We start from the raw sequence: 19909 nt of genomic DNA on the forward strand, positions 1-19909 counted from the left end.
TTGCAAACAGCTAAGATTTTATTGTTAGTTTTCTTAAGGTTTTTACCTTTAGGCTTTAGATCATAAATTTCTTTAACAATGTAATCCTGAGGAATTTAACTAAAATTATTATATCTTAATGTATCCAAAGTATGAAAAGAATAATGAAATTAATAAGGAAGTATCTGCAATGTAATTTTCCTTGAATAGGTTATGAGATTAATTATAAAATGTATGTTTACATGGGAAAATCTATGGGAAATAATTTGTTAGGTCTTTATTTTTATTATAGTTAGAAAAGCCTAGTTTATAATTTCTTTTTACTTACAGAGAAGAGAGACAGATTTTGATAATGCGCCAAATTCAGGTAATTTGGAAATTTCTGAAGGACTCATATAAGAACATTTGCTTCTTAGTAAGATCTGAAAGAGCACTCAGGCAGTTCTCTCCTTTGAAGGTATCTGGGGATGAAAATATTACTTAGGTAAATTTTTTTCTTGATATTGACATTTTTGTTCAAAATTCTTTTTCAAGTGTTCCTCAATAAGTAGCTTTAATGTTAGAGCACAAGGTACCAAATCACAGAGCAGAGATTTACATGGTGTATTAGTGTATTTGCACTATTTTATGAGTAAGAAATGAGGCTCTTTTCATGAACGAGTTGAGGTAAGAAACTATATGTCATAGAATATTAGAAGAAATAATCTTTTTATGGAGAAAGACAGCTGAAAGTGGTGGTTTGCTATGAGATTTGTATTGATAAGACTCTGGGTCTCATAATATCATACTTTTCATCATTCCTCTTTGTTATAGAAATTAATATTCAGCTTAGCCAGGAGAATAAGTGGGCTTTTGTTTTAGGAAAGAAAAGGAAATAAAGTGCTCAGCTTCTACTTTCATTTCCAACTTGTCTATGCATGGGTGAAGATTCTTTCCTCCCAGCAGTTTTCTTCTCACTGATTCTAACGTTTCCAAAAGGTGACCTGTATTTTAGGATCCTAATTTAGGCAAAAGTAATAGTAATGGTATCCAGTGGAAAAGAAGACCTACATAAAACTCCAAATACCAGTAACTTTGTCTCTTTCTCTTTCTATTTGCTTAGGGTAAATGAACAAACAAACAAATTGAATTTTCCTTCCATGGATAAGAAGTGCACTTGAATTTTTACTGAGTTACTCACAGATTATTGGACTGCATACCTCCCTAGGTAGACCACTGCCTCAAAGTCAGTGTCAGGGTATTCTCTTTCTGAACCAAGTTCCATGTTTTGGAATGTCTGTAAAGAAACAACCAAACAATAGCCCTGAGAGATTTCACATTAGGAACATTGTAATAACCAAAATGCACAAGTAGGATTGCACATGGGGATATTCCCTTTGCATTTAGATGGACTAAACTTGGAAAGTAAAAGAGCATCAGGGAGAAGTGATAAGTAATACTGCTTTGTGGCTTTAATATATTGCTATTTAATTAAAGGCTGCATACCAGTTTGTCTTTAAATACCCTTATGAGGTAGCTTGGAGAGATCTCTGCCCTTTTCAAACTGTGAGATTTCCTATTTAAGAGCAAGAAAGTCTGTTGCTGGAAAAAACCACATAGTCAACATGAAAGTATAATAAAAGTTATTGATTAAACTCTGCTAAAACTCTGGGATAATTGAATTGATGAGGTTAAGGTCTAATTTATCAGTACCTAGCTCTTGTATGCTTGAGGAGAAAAGATACGAGAATTTCCTGATTCCGCCTCAAAATAGATGTTGCACACTGTGTCAGAGCATGAGGGAATAGGACAGTTTGGTCTTTTTCTAGCTCTCTCACTGTGGTTACCAAGTGACCAGTGAATCAACCAAATAGAATGATAGAAGGTATTTCAGTTTCTAGGTGGAGATCCTACTGACTATCTTAGGTTAGATCACTAAATGCTCCCCACAACATAGCGTATGCTGTCGCTGCCCAAATCCAAGTGAATAGATCTATATAAGACTGGAAAGCTACACACTCATAGTAAACACCACTTGTCTTTATCCATGGCAGTCTCTCCTCCTTACTCCTAGAGTTCTTATTTCTCCTCTGGTTTGACAAATCCCTGTGGGTAATGTGGTGGTCTAATAACTATGGAAGCAAAAGGAAAGGAAACCATACCATTCTTCTGTCTGGCCATGCCATTAGCCATGGGCAAAACCAGAACACAATTACAAATAATTTCTAAAAACCCCAGATTGGATAAGTACAAACATATGACATGGAGCAGGAACCCACATACCTGGTAGATGTTTTCACTCCTCTGTTTCTAAAGTTTCTTTCTGATTTTTAAGACTTCCTAATTAGCACGACCTATGAACGTTTTCTTAAGGAAAATTTCAACTGGGAAAAATAGTAGGGACTGACTTACTATAATTTATAAAAGTGCAAAATTATGATGATTTTTTAATAAATATTTTATTATATTAAAAAATATCTACCTTATAGAGGTTCTTGGTTTACGATATAAGCCCGTTTAATTTTCATAACATCTTTAGAGGTGCAGAAGAGATATGCTTATCCACAGACTAGTCATCCATTCTATTCTAGTATATGATTTTTGACTGTATATATTTCTTTCTTTGAATAGTTTTCTATTTTATAAGAAAAGCAAGTGACTTTTCTGTCAGTAACAGAGATGTCCTCATTAAATACAGAGAAAACACCAAAAAATTACCTGTGATGTCTCAAAGATGCACACAACAAAAGAATGCTAGCAGCCATCTCTGGGAATGAATAATGCTTTTCTGGGTGCTTATTTGAAGCTTCTTCTGAAGGAGTCTCCCTAGTATCCCACTTTCACCCACAAAATTATCTATGGCTCTGGTTTATGCATGGAAATTCAGGGGCACTTTCCTTGCAAAGATCAGGTTATGAATTTGACATCTGAGAAGACAATATTCAATGAAATATATTTGCATATGATCAATTTTCCTAGCAGTTTAAATATCTGTAGTTTGAGGCACCATGCAATTCTCTGTCCTGTATCCTAAACTCTAAATATGTGGAATTATCCCACCTAGTCTATCACACCTACTTACAGACAGCTTTATTTCTCAGCATGTGGGCTCGTCTCTCAGGATTCTTTCAAACTTATTTCAAATGTCATCTGAGCTAACTACACAAAGCTTTAAACACAGAATACCACCACTTCCCCTTCTAACTAAAACATGAGGGTGGGTCAACCCTTGGCCATTTACTTTAGAAATCAAAGAAATTTACTGCTATTAAACCTACAGATAGTTCTTCCCATGGTTGACCTGATGCACAGAGGCTTTGTTGTTTCATTGGTGATTTTGCAGCTTTCACTTGGATAAATATATTTGCAGTCATGATTTTGGAGACAACACAGTAAGAAAAAAATTAGCTCATTTCCGCTATACAATGTATTGGCAGATCATTGCTTCAAAGTGTTGGTGTAAATGCCTGCACCGCAGTGATGATGCTGAATTTTATTTTCAGTTCGAGATGGGGAGATTCCAAGGGCATACCAATTCAGCTATAGACAGGTTTTGAGTCAATGTCATAAAAGTAGTCATGAAATTATTTTGTAACACACAAAAAGCAAGACATATTTTTTGTTTGTTTTGCTTTTAACGGGAATAAGAGTGCTTTTAACTCTCTTTTGGGAAAGAATGACAATTTTCAGGTTCACATTTGAAAGGATTATCAGTACCATTGGCAAACACCAACAGAACAGGGAGATCTCTCTAGGAAAAGGTTGAGCAAATCTTTAAGTTCTCTAATTCACAGGAGACAAGATCCAAATTCCAGTCTCAAGGTATTATATTCTATTGTTCACTGTGAGACCGCAAACACAAGACATTAAACTATGGGTGATTAACACAGAATCTGCTGTCATTTACCTGGAAGCCAGATTTAGCTTCTAGGATTTTCCAGAGGACATTCTAGAAGAGGTTGCTGCCATTGACACTCAGGGAAGGCAATTTTTAAATTGTTCCCCTTGGGATGGAACTTTCTGTGGACATTAGGCCTTTGGGACCAAAACCTACAAGGCATTTATGAATAGCTGATACGAGAATTTTAATAAAAGTTGCAATAACCATGAAAATAGTGTTTTTAAAAAAATCTATGTACTATTAATAACAGTGCATGCAGAGTGCCAGGCATTCATAACTATTTGGTTATAAAAATATGTGACTGTAATTATGGTATTTACAGTCAACTTATAAAAATATGTGTAAATCTGAATGGCAATAGTTAATCCGTAGCTCTAACCACAAGCCTGAAAGGATTAGAGGATTATTATGGGAAAGTGCATGGATAATTACAAAATGGACAAAGCTCTCACCGTCTCAAATTCAACATTCAAGAATGGCTATTCTAGCATCATAGGAGCTTCATTTGTCAAAATTCTTCTAACCTCACAAGGTAAAACCAAAATTCTGTGGAAATAAGTAGGGATCAAATAGGAAAGGAACATTTACATGACACAACCTTTGTGAAGAATAATTCTTTCATAGAATAGTCATGCACAACTGTCAGAGAGGTTCACTATCCCTGGAAGAATTGATGGGATGACATTTAAGCACAACTTCATTAAAAAAAAAAAGAGGCATGGTCTGTATTAACCAAATCTTTCCATAATTTAGGTGAATACCTTTTTGGAGCTTATTAACCATCATGGAGAGTGGAGTTCTTATGACACTTTCTACTTCAAATTTGTATTCCGAAGGAAGGAAACAAATCCACATTGCACTTTAAATTCAGAAAAGGTGTTTTTTTTTTTTTTTAACAAACTTCTAAAATCTCTCTCTTTAAGGGAAAAACACATTTAAGCAAAATACAATATTCTACATAGATGAGATACTTCCCACAGGTTCTTTTCTTCTAGGAGATGATCAGTCATCTTCCAGCAGTAGGTAGGTTCTCAGTTTGAATACCATCAGTATTTCACAAAAGGACAAAATGGTGGCAGTGAACTTGAAAAAGTAGGGTGAGTTGCCCATAAGCTACCCAAAAAGGCAGAGGTTGGACATTACCTGTAAAACATGATCTCATACGTCAAGATGTATCTTGGCATTTAGTAATTGGAGTTTTGGAGATATTTGCTGCACAGTGAGGTTGGGAGGTTAGAAGATGCTTAGTTAGATTCCTTTCAGGCTTAAATTACTTCCTAGGACTGAGCCGGGGCATTTTGGATGGTAAATTAACTCTTTCAGAACAAGAAATTCCATTTCAATGAATTATTGCTACAATTTACTAAAGAGTACCATGGTGTCCTGGAAAAGATAACATCCCTTCCAAAATTCCACCCCTCTATTCACTCATATAATGGGAAATTCACATTTATTTTTACTCACTTTGATCCTTGAAGTCAGAACCTAACAAAGAACCATTTTCCCTCATCTAAAAAGAGACGGTCTAGATGGAGGTACGGTATTGGAACTGCCATGGTGGTTTGGCAATCTATGCCACCATCTTCGCATGTATTTGACAACTGGCATGCTTGATTCTTTCCTTATATCAGCCTGCCACTCTTCTTTGCATGTGGAATTGTCTAAAGTAATAACGAAAAAAATGACCCAAATAGGCAAGCTTTTTAAAACTTGATAAATGAATGGAGAATAGCATACCTCAGAAAGAAATGGAGCAATAGTTAGTGGAATTTCTCAGCTGATTACCGCCATCTTTTGGAAGCGATATAAAACAAATCTTCACCAATGGTAAGTAAACTATGAGAGAAGAATCCTCCTCCCTCCCCGCAAAACCCAACTCTTCAGAAATTTCTACGTCAGATATGAGATCATGGTCTGCAGGTCTACCAGTGTCAAATACCATTTCATTCTAGCAGAGCACTTCAGGAGGCAAAAGGCTAGGGTTATCTAATATATGAACAATATGTTAATATTATATTAACAAATAATGAATAAACAATAACTATATCTTCATCACAATTGTATTCCATACTTGATCAACTGATACTCAGTCTACATGAATACAACTAAGAAGACAAGAATCATTTCTAATGGAAACTCAGTAATCTCAAGGTAGGACAAAACAAACTTTATTTGATAAAATAAAATTTGGTTAAATGGTTTTCATTTTAGAGACTGTTCTTTCCCTTAATATCCTGGTGAGCTCCTTATTTGGAAAAGTATACTTGTCTTGTTGTTTTGTCACTTCATTAATCTATCAATGTCATTTTCAAAAACCTCAATCAGAATGGAATGGTTTGTATCTCTTTTCTGAACTTAACTGAGTCCAGGAGTTTTTGTTTGCTTGTTTGTTTTGTTTTTGTTTGTTTTGTTTTCTTTTTTTTCTTTCCCCCAGATTTTAATATTTCAAATTCAATTAAAGTATACAACCAAAGTTGGCGGGTAACAGTAGCTCTCTTCCAGGTAAAAGAGCTTACTAAAAGACTTTAGAATCACTGGACATTTGTTCAGTCCTACCTAAAAATTAACTTATTTTACTGCTTGATGTGGGAAAAGGCATTTTCTAATAATTTTCTGTGACAGGAAACACAGCATTAATCCCAGTAAGCACCCAACAGACAAGTATATCTGCTGGGGAATGGTTTTAAATGTTAATTCAATGAAAACATTTACCTCAGTACTTTTTCTGAGAGAGAACTCAGCAGCAGTTACAATTCATATGCCACCTGTGGAGAGCCATGAACACCCTAGGCGGAAGGCCAACTGGGGAGCACTTTCCAGGTAACAAGAACAGCGATATTGCAAGAAGCTACAAAACAATATTGCAGTTGTTATAGTGACCACTACTACAGTGATCATGGCCTGGGTCAATGTGCCAAATATTAATGCAAGGAGCACACTAGACTTTACAGGGTTAGAATATTTTCCTTAGGCTAAGAACCAGTGGATGGCACATGATGAGTGGTTATGATCCTTTTATTCCATTTCGTACTACAAACGTTTCCTAGTTAGAGCTCCTTTATCCTATGTTAATGATCTATATTCCATGGCAGTATATTTTCATCATCTAAAATGAGAGCACTATAAGTATGGTATATCCCAACTCTCTCTCTCTCTCTCTCTCTCTCACACACACACACAGACACTCAGACACACACGTGCACCCTTATACACAGATGTATGGACAATATGTATAAAATGCTCATTTGCAGTGGGTAAGCTCTCTGAAAGCAGCCAAATCAGCCTTTGCAAGTATAGAGAACCATTCAATGCCGATGAAAAGCCTTATCAATTGTTTAGCTCCAACAAGAAATTTTAATCCTTGTGCATATAGTAATTGGTTTAAATGACTTTCATATTTTTTGCTAAGTTATCCAAAGCAAGAATCTCAAAGACTGATGTGATATGTAGAATCTAATGGACTCACATCTTTATTTTGCCTCTCACACAGTTGGGTTATACTCTTGCTGCTGAAACACGAGTTGATTTTGAATTGCTACTGCTGCATCTGTATTTGGCTAAGGCTAATTTGGCTTTCTAGAGAAAGCCCAGCCCATCAGCAAATGGACACCTTCTTCCACACAAACATCAATGTACACTAAAGACAAATCTAAATATATGTATATATGGCCTATATACATATATATGTACACATAAAATGGATTGGGAAGTCCTTTGGTTTAGACGGGATTAAGTATGTACTTCCCAAGTGCATAGGTTTCCTTTGACCAACCTGTTCAAAACAGAAATAAGAAAAGTGCCATGGCAATTTTGACATTTCCTGTCATTTTTCCTATGTAGAGGTTCCCTTTCCTTTTCTCTCTCTCTTTCTTAAGCATTTTGTTTTTGAAAGCGTTTAGACCTTTTGGTCGTCTAATACTCCATTGATTCGTCCATTCCTTGGAAGAGCTCTAAGATCACATCCACAAACTTATCTTTAGTGGAGAACAAGGTTGCAAAGAACATTTCCCTCTTCTTTGATTCTCTCTTCCCCCCAAGAAGCGGACACCTTGATGTGTCATGACAATTCACTCTTGATCTGACTTTCCTTGTTACCCCTGGCCAGCCCAAGCAGCTGAGATCTGAGCTTTACTCTCCCTGCATCGTGGTGCAATACTGGAAAAGAAAAATAATCCATTTGTCTACCCCCTTCAGACTGTGGTGACATGATCAGGGTTTTCTTGAATCTCTATGCATTCAATTTCCTCTCTCTCCTTTCGTTTGGCGCGTTTCTTTTTCTTGTGGTGCTTTTTGGAAGGGGGGAAAAAGGTTAGGAACACAGGTAAGATAACAAAACAGTGCAGAAGTGTGCAACCCCCAGTGAGCAGCAAGCATTTGAACAGTGTGAAGGTCAGGTTCGAAGGCACAAACAGGAGGGGGACCAACCCAATAAGAAAAGAAGTAACATTTTGCAAAATGGCTGTCCCATGCTCTTGTAGGGAGCTTTTTATACATTGTGTTCGGGTGTGCTCAGTTGCTAATACAAATGTGTAAAGCAGTGGTGCACAGTGGTCAATGGCAAAATTTAAAGTGTAGATAAGGCACAAGATAGAAATGCAATCCATGTCGACGTTCCATAATGTCATTAAGCCCAGAACGCCCAGCTCAATTGAGGTGACACTGAGAATCAGCCAGAAGTTTCCCAGAGGGTGGATCACTAGGAAAAAAGTCAGGATTAACACCAGGAGAACACCAACGCCTGCAATCAGAACAGGCACCGTGACAGACAAGCCGTAATGATCCATGAACACGAAGGAGGGGTTGAACACAATGAATCGGATGCTCTTTGATAGGGACAGGGGCCTCAACTTTTCCAACACTTCTATGACTTCCTTCTGCTTGTCTCTGCTAGTCCTGGCCACCAGATACAAGCGGGAAGCAATAATGTTGTTTTCATCCCCTGCCTTGGAGAAGATGATATCGTTCCGAAAATGCTGGAATTCTGGCTTTTTTAAAAATGAGCTTTGTAGGACACTGATAAAGTCACTCTTGTTATTGGCACTGATGTTACTAACTTTCAGGAACTGGTAATACTGCTCCACCCAGGACACGGCCGTGAACCCGCTACAGAGTCTCCGTATATCCTCTTGGACGCTGCTGTTCCAGTACTCCAGGGGCTCGTAGATGTAGAACCCTATCACTGGGCTGTAGTTGCTGAAGTATTTTTGCTGAACCATGGCGTAGGAAACACTTGGGGAGTCACTGGCTAGCAGATGGATGATGTTGGCTCTGTCACTGATCTGCAAGCACCCCATGAAGGAGAAGGAGGCATAGATGAGATAGAGGATGACGACGAATGGCTTCACGTAGATATTGGTAATCCATTCATTGTAATGCTCACGGAGGAAGTGTTGAATGAAATGGTGCTGGTAGGGGTTCGTCTCATGATGGGATGTCTGTTGATGCCCATCACTCATCACTGTCTGGAACCACACAGGTTTGCGGTCCAGGTATTCTGCAGAGGGGATCTTACAGCAAAAGATGCTGTGGTAGCGGTTTTGCTCGAGTTGGCCCGCGAAGACCAGACAGGAGCCAAAGAATGAGAAAATGTAGAAGTAGTTCAACAGAATGGAGACACACATGTTCTGACAGAAGACCTTCACAGCCTCTATGTTTGTGAATGGGCTGGCACCCATGCCAAAGGTAATGAAGTACAAGGAGCTGGTCATGGTGTAGGTGACCATCACATCGGAATAGGCATCTGCCACCCTGTCTTTGAAGGGCAAAGTCTCTCTTGTTCTCCGCCATCCAGACAGAAGCTCAAATACTCCTTTAGTTCCATGACCTAGTTTTTTTTAAAAAAGAAAGAGAATAATTGTTTTATTATCTATTATCTATGCTAAGCAGTGCTTTATACTCCAAGCTGCAAAATGCTACGATCCTCCTATCGGGGTCTCAAAATTTGAGTTACACCATGAGATATATTTTGTCCATGTGTCCACTTTAACAAGGTCCAAATTAATTGGTATTCTGGGTAAAACCAAACCCGTGTTGTCTGTCTTATTAATTCGACAAGTCATAAATACAATTGACATTATGTGATTTTTTTTTCTTCCCCTGCACACATATTGTCTCCCTTAATGGGTCATACGTTGTGAATGGCAGGGGTTATTATTCACGCAGCCTCAAATGCCCTTCCACACCAACCGACTGCTTGATCAACTGAAGCATTGACCGATAGTCCCGAACCTCCATTTCAAGCTGACTTACATGCTGATGTAGGAAATCATAAAATGATTTTAAACACTTAAAAATCACTTTACATTGACTTTACGATGTTAATAATCCACTTGATGGCCAAATGGCCTAGAATCCTGTTCCTGTAGATTTGATTAATTAACATTAGATGCGAGTTGAAAAACTTTGCCAGGTCACGTAAAAGACAGGGCAAAACCTTCAGGGTGAGAGATCACAGCAAGCATTTCCTTTGGGCTCCTCACAGAGCTTTTATTCACACAGTATGAATGCTGACTAACATTTGCTTCATTAAAGTGGATGGGGAATGGTTCTTTTTAATCAACTTCTGTGCACTCTTTAGTAAGGGTAAATAAGCAAAAGCTTCATTCAACAAATATCACTTGAGCACCTGCTATGTACCAGAAACAGTTAGATACTGAATGTTTCCCCCACCACAGGAACTTAACAGCTCTTAAGATACTACTGCTTGCTTCCTTATCAACAAAAGCAGAAAGCAGCTAGGAGAATAAAGGTATTAGGCCATACCTTTAATTTCCCTTTTTCACTTCTCTGATGTAGCTCTGTCAATTACTGTTTACAATGTATCAATTGGTAACTTTCTGACTGAGTGAAGATCTTCATACATCACTCTTGCCCTTGTAGGCAAAGCAATACTACACACAAACATTTTCTATGAATGGATGCAAGCTGTGTTTGGGCTCTTCTCCAAGAGATCCATTAGACACAATGTAGCTTAAAGGCACAAAAGGACCTAGTTCAAGAAAACTTGGAAAATGGACTTTGTGCAGTACCTAGATATTGGAGGAATTCACTTAGCAATGCTTTAACAAACATATGATAATGGCTGGGGTCCTACTATAATCACTGATTTTGTGTTGATAGAGTTGCTAATTGGTCTCTATAATTTCCCCTCTTCTCTGTTACTTTTTTTTGGGGGGAGGGGCGGACTGCATCGGGCACAATTAAAAACTATTTCCCATCCTACCTTTTAAGTAGAGGTGGCTCATGTGACATATTTCTGGGAAGTGTAACTGATAGTCACTTAAAGATGCTTATTAGAAAACCAGAAGGAACTTTGCCCTAAATGGCATCACGGAGCCACCAATAACAGCCTCAGTCTGCCATCTTCTCTAAGTCTCTTTAAAGAGAGCCAAATCTCCATTTGTCTAAGTCACTGTAAGTAAGGTTATTATATACAGCTGAACCTATTCCTAACCAACAAAGTTTTGTAGGTCAGTTATTATTACAGAAAACTTTTTTTAATGAGGATCTAAGAATTCTTGCTTTATAGTTAACTTGACTATAGTATTTACAGGCTTAAATATATTTAATGCTAATATTTTATTTCAAAGTTACATGGGTTCACCTATCTTGGGAATTCTTATTAATTATTAATTGTTACTGCATTGGAGTTCTTCTTATCCTAAATATAAAGCCTATTGAACTTCCAAAGTTCTCTTTTCTGAGTCCCCAGTCAGAAAAGATAAGTTTATCCTAACAAGTAGAAAAGGTTAGTCAAATTGCATTTATGTATATGGTAAGCTTTTTGGTTTTTTTTTTTTGTGTGTGTGGTTTTTTGGAGGCAATGATCTATTATTCCTTGCATTTAATTACTAGCTCAGCATATATCGGCACTGAGTTAAGTCTAACACTTTTTTTAAGTCTGATGATTCTTACACATCATTAATTCTTCATTTTTATCTTCTGCAGGACTCCTTGACCAAACAGAATACTTGTTCTTTCACACCCTTGGCAAAAACATACTATTAGGATATTAGCTGAAGTAATTAAAATAATTCTTTAATTAGAGCTCTTCTCTTCTGAAATGAGGACTCTTGCTATCTTTGTAGTCATAAGGAGCGAAAATGCTACATGGGGCTGCAGCTAAATTTGGCTTTCCTTTGCTAATGGTCACTCTTTTATGGAATAGTAGGTGCACTATGTAGGCCAGATTGTTGCTTTATATAGTATAAAGGTCTGTATGTGTGGGAAGATGATGCTAAACCGTATTAGGTTAAATAACCACTCTAAGTGTGATGAAGACTGAACACATAATTTCCAAACTTTGGAGAAGGCATATTTTAATCCCATTTATAGATTTAGATATTTTACAGGCCATTCCTGCTGATACTCACTCATTTGATTCTCCCCATAATCTAGCTGTTTCCTAGCAGTTCAGATCTATCATCTGCACCCTGAATCCAGGGTGGTCTTTCCTCTTTCCGTGAACCTGCTCATGATTAGTCTTATCTTCTTAGTTTTATTCATGCTATTTTTCTCTGCCTTACAATACCTTCTCCTCATTGCTGGTCACAAGGAAATTCTGTCCATCCGTCTGGTAAGATATCAGTTCAATTCTCTAATTTGCCGGAAAACCAACTCTGACAATTCCAGACATATTGATTTTTTTCTGTTCCTTAAGGTCTTACTGCACTAATTAGTTACTCATTTTGGCATGCAACCATGTGCTGTTTTGCTCTGGAACAAATGGTTTTCTTAGGATATGTTCTATTTCTTTGGTTAGAGTGCAAATTCTTCAAGGTCAGGGAATACATTTTATGTTACTCTTATACTCTGCAGAACATCTGGCAAAGGCTAGATGCCCAGAAGATGCCCACTAACTTCTTGAATTCATTTAATTCTTGATTCTAGATGGGTTGAAAAAAATGTATCTTTTAACTACTCTTCCTAAAATGTATTGTGCATCTTTATGTTTCCAGTAGAGCTATATACTTTTAATTCAATTCAATCCAATATGTATTTTGATTTGTTACAAAGACCTATACTAGTGAACATATAAAACATAAAGATAAGAAAGAAACACAATATTTTCCAACATCTGTCAGGCCAGAAGGCCATTTTTACTTGGGTAATTCTGGGACAGAGATTAAAGCTTCTAATACATATGAATTTTAGAAGCAGTCCCATAGGGTGTTCATAAGGGTTCCTTTCTTCTACTAACTAGATGCTAGTAGCACACTTCACAGTTCTGACTACGAAATATGTCTCCAGACATTGCCTAATGCTGACTGGGGGTAAATTGCCCCCAGTTGAGAATTACTGGTAGTCAAAAGAAAAAAGCGTGCACACACACACATACACACACACATACAAATTTTAATTACCTTTTTCAGATTATAAAAACAGGACACATTTCCATTAAAAATTTGGGAAAGATGGAAAAAATAATGGTGAAAAATTGTTTCATAGTCCTACAACACAGATAATTGCTGTTAATAATTTCGTGTATTTCTTCCAGTTTTGTATGTATGTATTAAACTTATCCATCCATCCATCCATCCATTCATCCAGATTTGTAACTATTTAACTATTTCATGAAACAGAGCAGGAGAAATTAGAATTTGGAATTTCTCTTGTTGCTGTTCAGTTGGCTCCCAACCACCATGGAGAACCTACTTTCAAACCTCTGTGGTATTTTCTTTCTTGGTTTCTTCCTTTTTACTTTGGCTTCCACTCTGAAGCTGATACCATTTTTTAAAAATATCTGCCCACTTGAAAAAAGCCCTAATGTTCTACCATACCTTTTTGGAAGAGTATATGCACTCTTTTTCCACCATTACCGAGGGTCCTATTCCAATTCAGAAAAGGCACCTGAAATCAAGACATTGGTATTCACCCAAAAGAAAGTGATCCACCATCTCAGATGATGATGATAGAACACGTATGAGTGTGACTTGCCCTACTGAACAACGACCTGAACCAATTCCAATATATTTTCTCCTGATACCTTAGTCCTGATTGTTCTTTGCTTCTGTCTCATTCCTACAAAAATTCTTAATCCTTACCTAAGGCATCAGTTTGTCTTATGAACCACTCTGTTTAAGCTGCTGACTGGTGAGAGACATATATGTCAGCAGTTAACTGACATTAAAGAATCATAGTGTTCTTTCCAAGTAAGAGATGAATGGTACAAACTGTGAAAAGACACCTGTTTCTTTCCGAAGGATTAGGGAAAGCACTACAAGTTTCTGATAGGCAGGAAATGATGCAGTCTAGACTGATGGGATAACCTGAATTAAGACACCAATTTAGCTATAAATTAAGAGGAGGTAGTTGTGGCTTTCATATTTATCATTGATTTCTTTTTCTCTGAGTAGAGATTAGCTTGTTTGGTTTAGTAGGTTAAGGCATTGTTGGAAATATGCATTTAATTTTCTAGAAGATGGCTGCCAAACTTTGATCATGGTTTCCTTCCATTGTATTAGTATATATTTGCAAACTATATTAGAATGCCACAGTAAGTGGCTCAACTGGGACATTACTGGATAAACTTTCTCTTGGCAAATTTCACGAAGGAATAGGGAGAGCACTCTTAGGAGTAAAAATGTTTTGGACATAGTTGGAACTGGGAGAGAAATCCAAGGTGGGAAATGAATTGAATTAGAAGATTAGTGTGTGTATGTGTGTGTACTGAATGTTCCAAAAGGCTTCAGGGATATTGTTGCAGACCTCTTTCCAAATGAAAGCAAATGGAAGCATTGTTTAATAACAAACAAAACTTATGTGACATCTGGCTAATATACTCTATTTAACAATAATTTAACAAGTTCTGCTATTTACAATGGATAAATATGAAAAAAATGAAGATTATATGGATTCTTCTTTTGGTCATGGCATTGCAGTTCAGCCCGAGGGAAAATCATGAATAGTTAAAATTTAAAAACATGTACTTTTGTTATCAAACAAAACTGACTCCAGTCCTAAATGAGCCAAATAATATTCAGAGTTGGTTACAATTCCATTTGAGCCTGAAGCAATCCCTTTACAACAAGTAAAGAGGACTTCTAAAGTAAGATAGATCTCTGACAACAGATTCCCTCCCACACTTAACAACATTTCTTTAAAGTTGTGCATCCCAGTGTGAACTTCACACTCTGGTTGCACCTATGGAGCTGTAGGAAAATTCTGGCGACATGGCTAGACCTGGAGTGACTTCCTTCAAAGCAATGCTGTTCATCTTGAATTGAATATAAATTTTAAAGTTGCCATTTTAAGCCCAAAACCAATCTCTCCCAAACCCAGAATTCCAAAGAAAATAGTTATAACAAGGATTAAATCCAATCAAACCTAATTGCAACTGATTCAATTAGTACTCCCTACTGGGCTTCTCTTGATATATTGCTCTAATAAGCACCATCTGTGGGCTTCTAATTCTTTCTAATCAGCTGAATTAGAATTCTCTTCATTTGCTTTGAGAAGATGTACTAATGGTCCTCCCTTTATACTTGAATATGTCAAGCTTTCTGCAGGTCATGAGAGCTTGACATCTCCCCTTTCAGTGGCGTAAGAAAAAAAGGTAAAAAATAATGTTCCTTCTTGTGACCTGCTCCAGAGAAATCTTTTTCCTTTCTCTGAGCATTTATTTCTGCTTTGATTAGCTATGCTTTCAGTAATTGTGTTTTTGGAAATCGTCCTTGAGCTCAGGTGGAAGAAAGTATTTTTTCTATTGAGTTCTTAGGTTACATGGTTTTTCCATACCAATCAAATGAATGAAGAATGAAAAAAAAATAATAAAATCCAACCAACTGAACCAGTAAATCAGCTAATACCACCGCCACTACCAGAAACAACAAAATCCAGATATTGAATCAACATTTTGAGTTACCATTCACGTGTTCAGCATTATATGGGATCCTTATCCATTGTTCCTTCTGTTTAGTTGGCTGTTCCTACTTCTATTTTAAAAGATACTACTCAAATATGATCTCATCTCTAATACCTTCCACTTGCTCTCTTCATCCCTAACTCAGCTGTTTAGAAGCTTCTCTGTGTTCCAGCACATATGGTAGCACTTGCTACTACACCCACCTAAAATTACCCATTGGTGTGCCGGTTTTTTATGTAAGTCTGAAAGGTCCTCAATGTCTAGGGTAGGCACTGTCATTTCCATTTTTGTATTTCAATTATTTGACACATATCGGTGCTCAGTAAATGTTTGTGCAATTGAATTGGTCATGATCTGTGTCTAGTCTTAAAGGTATTTTTAAATGTTCTTGTAATGATTATTACTAACAGCTTTATGGGATCTTCTATCCTATAAAGAGTAAAATTAGTGAAAAATTAGGATTTTTGCAACACTGAAATCTGGACAATGGTTTAAAAATGTCTGGTTCAATCACTGGGAAAAATGTTTGAAATGGAAGTACTCTTACTTAGCAAACTTAAATTATGCATAGTTTTAGTTTCCTAATAAATATTGTTCAAAAGAAATCTTCAAAGTTGTAGCATGAATGCTTGATAATGCCTCAAAGGCAAAGTTTTATGGGAGCATCCTTGAGTGTTTTGCTAACCCCCCCCCTTTTTTTTTTTTACCAGTGAAGATGAAATAAAAACATCATATGGGCTGGAATTTTTCTCTGAGAAAAATGGCCTAAAGCCAGTGGAAACTCAATTAACCAGAAAGCTCAGGAATTGGATCATTTGAATAGTCATTAAATTAATCAACCAGAACTTCCTTTTTGATTCAACTTTTATTGGTTGATTAACTTTACTGGAGATCTTTCTAAAATTGCATTAGACTTGTATTTCCTTTCTGTGTCCTGTCCGGAAGGAAGAAAGGAAGAAAGAAAGGGAGAAAGAAAAGGCAAAATGTGTAACAATTAAAAGGATGTACTCCAGAGTAACACATTTTGGTTTCAGTTCTGGCTCTATAACTTTGTGATGTGTGATTTGGCAAGAATTAATTATTTGAACCACTATATGCCTCACTTTCTTAGTCCAGAAAACAGGAATAAAAATGGGACCTATTTTAAGGGGTATAGTGTAGGTTAAATGAGATAATAATTACAATGAGCCTACAGCAGTGCCTGGCATACAGGACGCACTCAGTGAATGAGCTATTACTATTTATTGAATGATATTCTTCAGAGTCATTATTACATTATGCACAGATAATCAGGAGTCAATATGCCATACTGGTTAGGTGTTGCATTCTGAGGGTTTATACTTCCTCGTCACCATCAATTAAGTGTATGACCTTGAGCAAAGGAACTCTATGGCTGGATTTAGCAAACTGTAAAACAGAGAATAACAGTATTTGCTTCAAGGGATTGCTATGTTAAAGGAAAAACAGATACATGGATCCCTTAATACAAATACCTGGCACACAATGAGTGCTCCCACAAATGTTAGCTATTCTCGAATAGTATTACATAGTTGTAGAAGTGTGGGAGTTTGGATGAATGTTTACCAGGCCCAGAGAAAAGTGTTCTCTCTGATTATTATTTTGAAATTTGTCTTTTTTTTTTTTTTTTGGTCCTTGGAAGTTAATTATGGAAAAATGCTGATTAATAAAGATTTTAGTTAACTGGATTCAGCTAATTGTGACTTTCCTTATGTGAGTGTGCTTGTTCAGAATAAGCTAATAGAGTTGCTCTCTTTTAGCAGGAAGGAAGTTGAAAGGAAGCTTTCCAGGCACTGTTTGTTTCTGTGACTCACAGAAGAAACCATAGTCCCTTCCAGGAGAACAAGGGAACTGCTAGGCAGACGACTAAGTTTCATCAGTCCAGAGGGACAAGGAGACCATTTCCAGAAGGTCCTTGAAGTACAGAACTGGTGTTATTTGAATGTATCCCTGATGAATACAGCCTTCAGTTGAGAAGACCTGCTTCTCACCATATTTTCCAGGACTTTATTCACATTTAGTGGTCCACAGCTTAGCTCGGCTTTATCATAGCATACATTTATAAACAAGAGCTATATATTTTCTGATACCTATCATAACATTTTCTTGTTCGGTGTTAATTCACAAAGGCATGGGAGAGAGGATAGTCGGTAGTAGGGGTAGTAACCTGGCACAGTGGGCCCTGAGTATAGGCTCCTGTGTTCATGCCCAGGCTCAACATCAGCTGTATTCCTCCCTAACTGGATCCCTTCATGGATACTGCCCATGTTGTTTTCCTCACATGCAGAACAGCGAATGCAAGCACCTTCCTGGCAGTATTGCTGAGAATAATAAATGAGATAGACCACATAAAATGTTTGCCATCGTCCCTGGCACATATTAAACACTTGGTAAATGTTAGCCATTACTTTTTATGTATGAGTGCACATTCATTTGGGGCTTAGGCTATGTGTTTGTAGTATACTACAGTACCTGGCTCTGTTTCATTCTTGAGATTATCAATAGAAATGACAATGAATCATGACATGCCAGGCCACTAAACTCAGCGTCAGTGATAGGAAATTGTAGGAAACTCTTACTGACTTCTTGTGATAAATCGTATTCCTTTCCATCATCATAATCCCTACGGACTTTGTCCTGCCCATTTTCATTAGGCAAAGATTCATCAAGAAACAAAAAAACCAAATGAAATCCCTCCCTGTTTGCTATGATATGAAACAGCTAACTGGACTCTAGGGAAGAATGATTTTTGGTCCTGTGACCAATAGAAAGTTCAGGGAAGTTTCTAGCATTTGGAGATACATGAAAACTTAAGAGCTATTTTAGCAATTATAAAAATTAAGAAAAACAGGTCCACATTATTTTTTTTTTCCCAGAATACTTTCACTTCTAATTAACTGACAACAATTCAGGGCCCAGAGATATTAAATAAAGAGCTGCTGACAGAATGTCAGCAGGTTGTAAAATTTATTCTCTCTTTTACACATTCTGAAATTCCTCAAGCGGTAGTTCTATTAACACTGGTATGGGAATCTTTAATAAAAGAACACATGTCTCAAAGAAATTGACCAACTAGTCAGGAGATATTAATGAAGGACCTACCTATCACATGCTACATGAGATCACACTCAGCTTTCCCCCTGATGTGTATACTCTTTCTACAAGCCCAACAAGTGAATGTCCTGCCCAGATACTTTCTGACATTTGGAAAGTTCTTCCATGTTTAGAGTTGAAATTAGTCACCCTGAAATTTCCAAAATCTGCTCCTAATTGTCTTCTTTGGAATATGTGCCAGTTATTCTGCCACATACCCGTACTTCAAATATTGAAAACAATAGCATGATACCTTCAGTCTTCTCCAGGCCAATCACCTCATTACTTTGACTGTTTCTCTGACGACATCTGCACAGGATTCAATCTGAGGTACTCTACAGCAGTAAAAGCTCCTTGACATCAATGATCATGACTTCATTGTTGTTTGTTTGTCCCTCGGTACCTAGCAGTGTCATAGATGCAGTGAGTACTAAGAGAATATTTTTTGAGTTTTATGTTGTTAAAAATTTTTCTAGCTAAACTTGCAAAGCTCAAAGGCAGGTTGAGGCATTATAGGGACTGACAGATGAAAAGTCCAGTGATTATTTCTTAATTACAGTTGGGGAACACAGCAGATGGGTGGAATTTACATGTTGTTAATTGTGACACTCATTCCATCTTCTGCACTGCAGTGGTTGAGGACATTCTAGTAAGTTGATGGTGGGGGTGATTTTTGTAACAGATGTGGTCAAGTCAGGACTGCACAAAGCCTGTTTTCACCAACTATGAAGGTACTCAAAAGTAAGATCTATTTTTGTCTTATGAGGCAGCATATCCTCAGAATGCTTCTTGGGAAGGTTTACAAAGACTGTGAATAAACTAATGCATGTAAAAACAAAAGAGAAACAAAAAAGACATAGATCCCATACTGGCTTTCCATGCAACATGGCAGGCCTGATTTGTCAGTGGAGTTGCCTGATACTTTAGATTTATACTAGGAGAAGAAAGCTAAACTATATGAAAATCTACAACTGGAAATTATTTCAGTATTTAACTTGAGGAGTTAGTCTTCCATGCAAACAGAAATACTTCTGGGAAGATTCATCTTGCAAACTTAGTGGTTCTTCATTCTTTTG

The 19909-nt window shown here is 37.0% G+C and overlaps 1 protein-coding gene across 1 annotated transcript; it reads right to left on the minus strand.

Annotated features, from left to right (window-relative positions):
- Window positions 1-6062: 6062 nt before the first annotated feature.
- Window positions 6063-9681, minus strand: PTCHD4 (patched domain containing 4). Its single transcript, XM_045071179.1, has one exon. The coding sequence runs from the start codon at window positions 9580-9582 to the stop codon at window positions 8050-8052; it is 1533 nt and encodes a 510-aa protein (XP_044927114.1). The 5' UTR covers window positions 9583-9681; the 3' UTR covers window positions 6063-8049.
- Between the last annotated feature and the right edge of the window lie 10228 nt (window positions 9682-19909).

The sequence above is a fragment of the Mustela putorius genome, unplaced genomic scaffold, assembly GCF_011764305.1.
Source record: "Mustela putorius furo isolate JIRA1106 unplaced genomic scaffold, ASM1176430v1.1 tig00003983_pilon_pilon_pilon, whole genome shotgun sequence".
Classification (NCBI taxonomy): domain Eukaryota; kingdom Metazoa; phylum Chordata; class Mammalia; order Carnivora; family Mustelidae; genus Mustela; species Mustela putorius.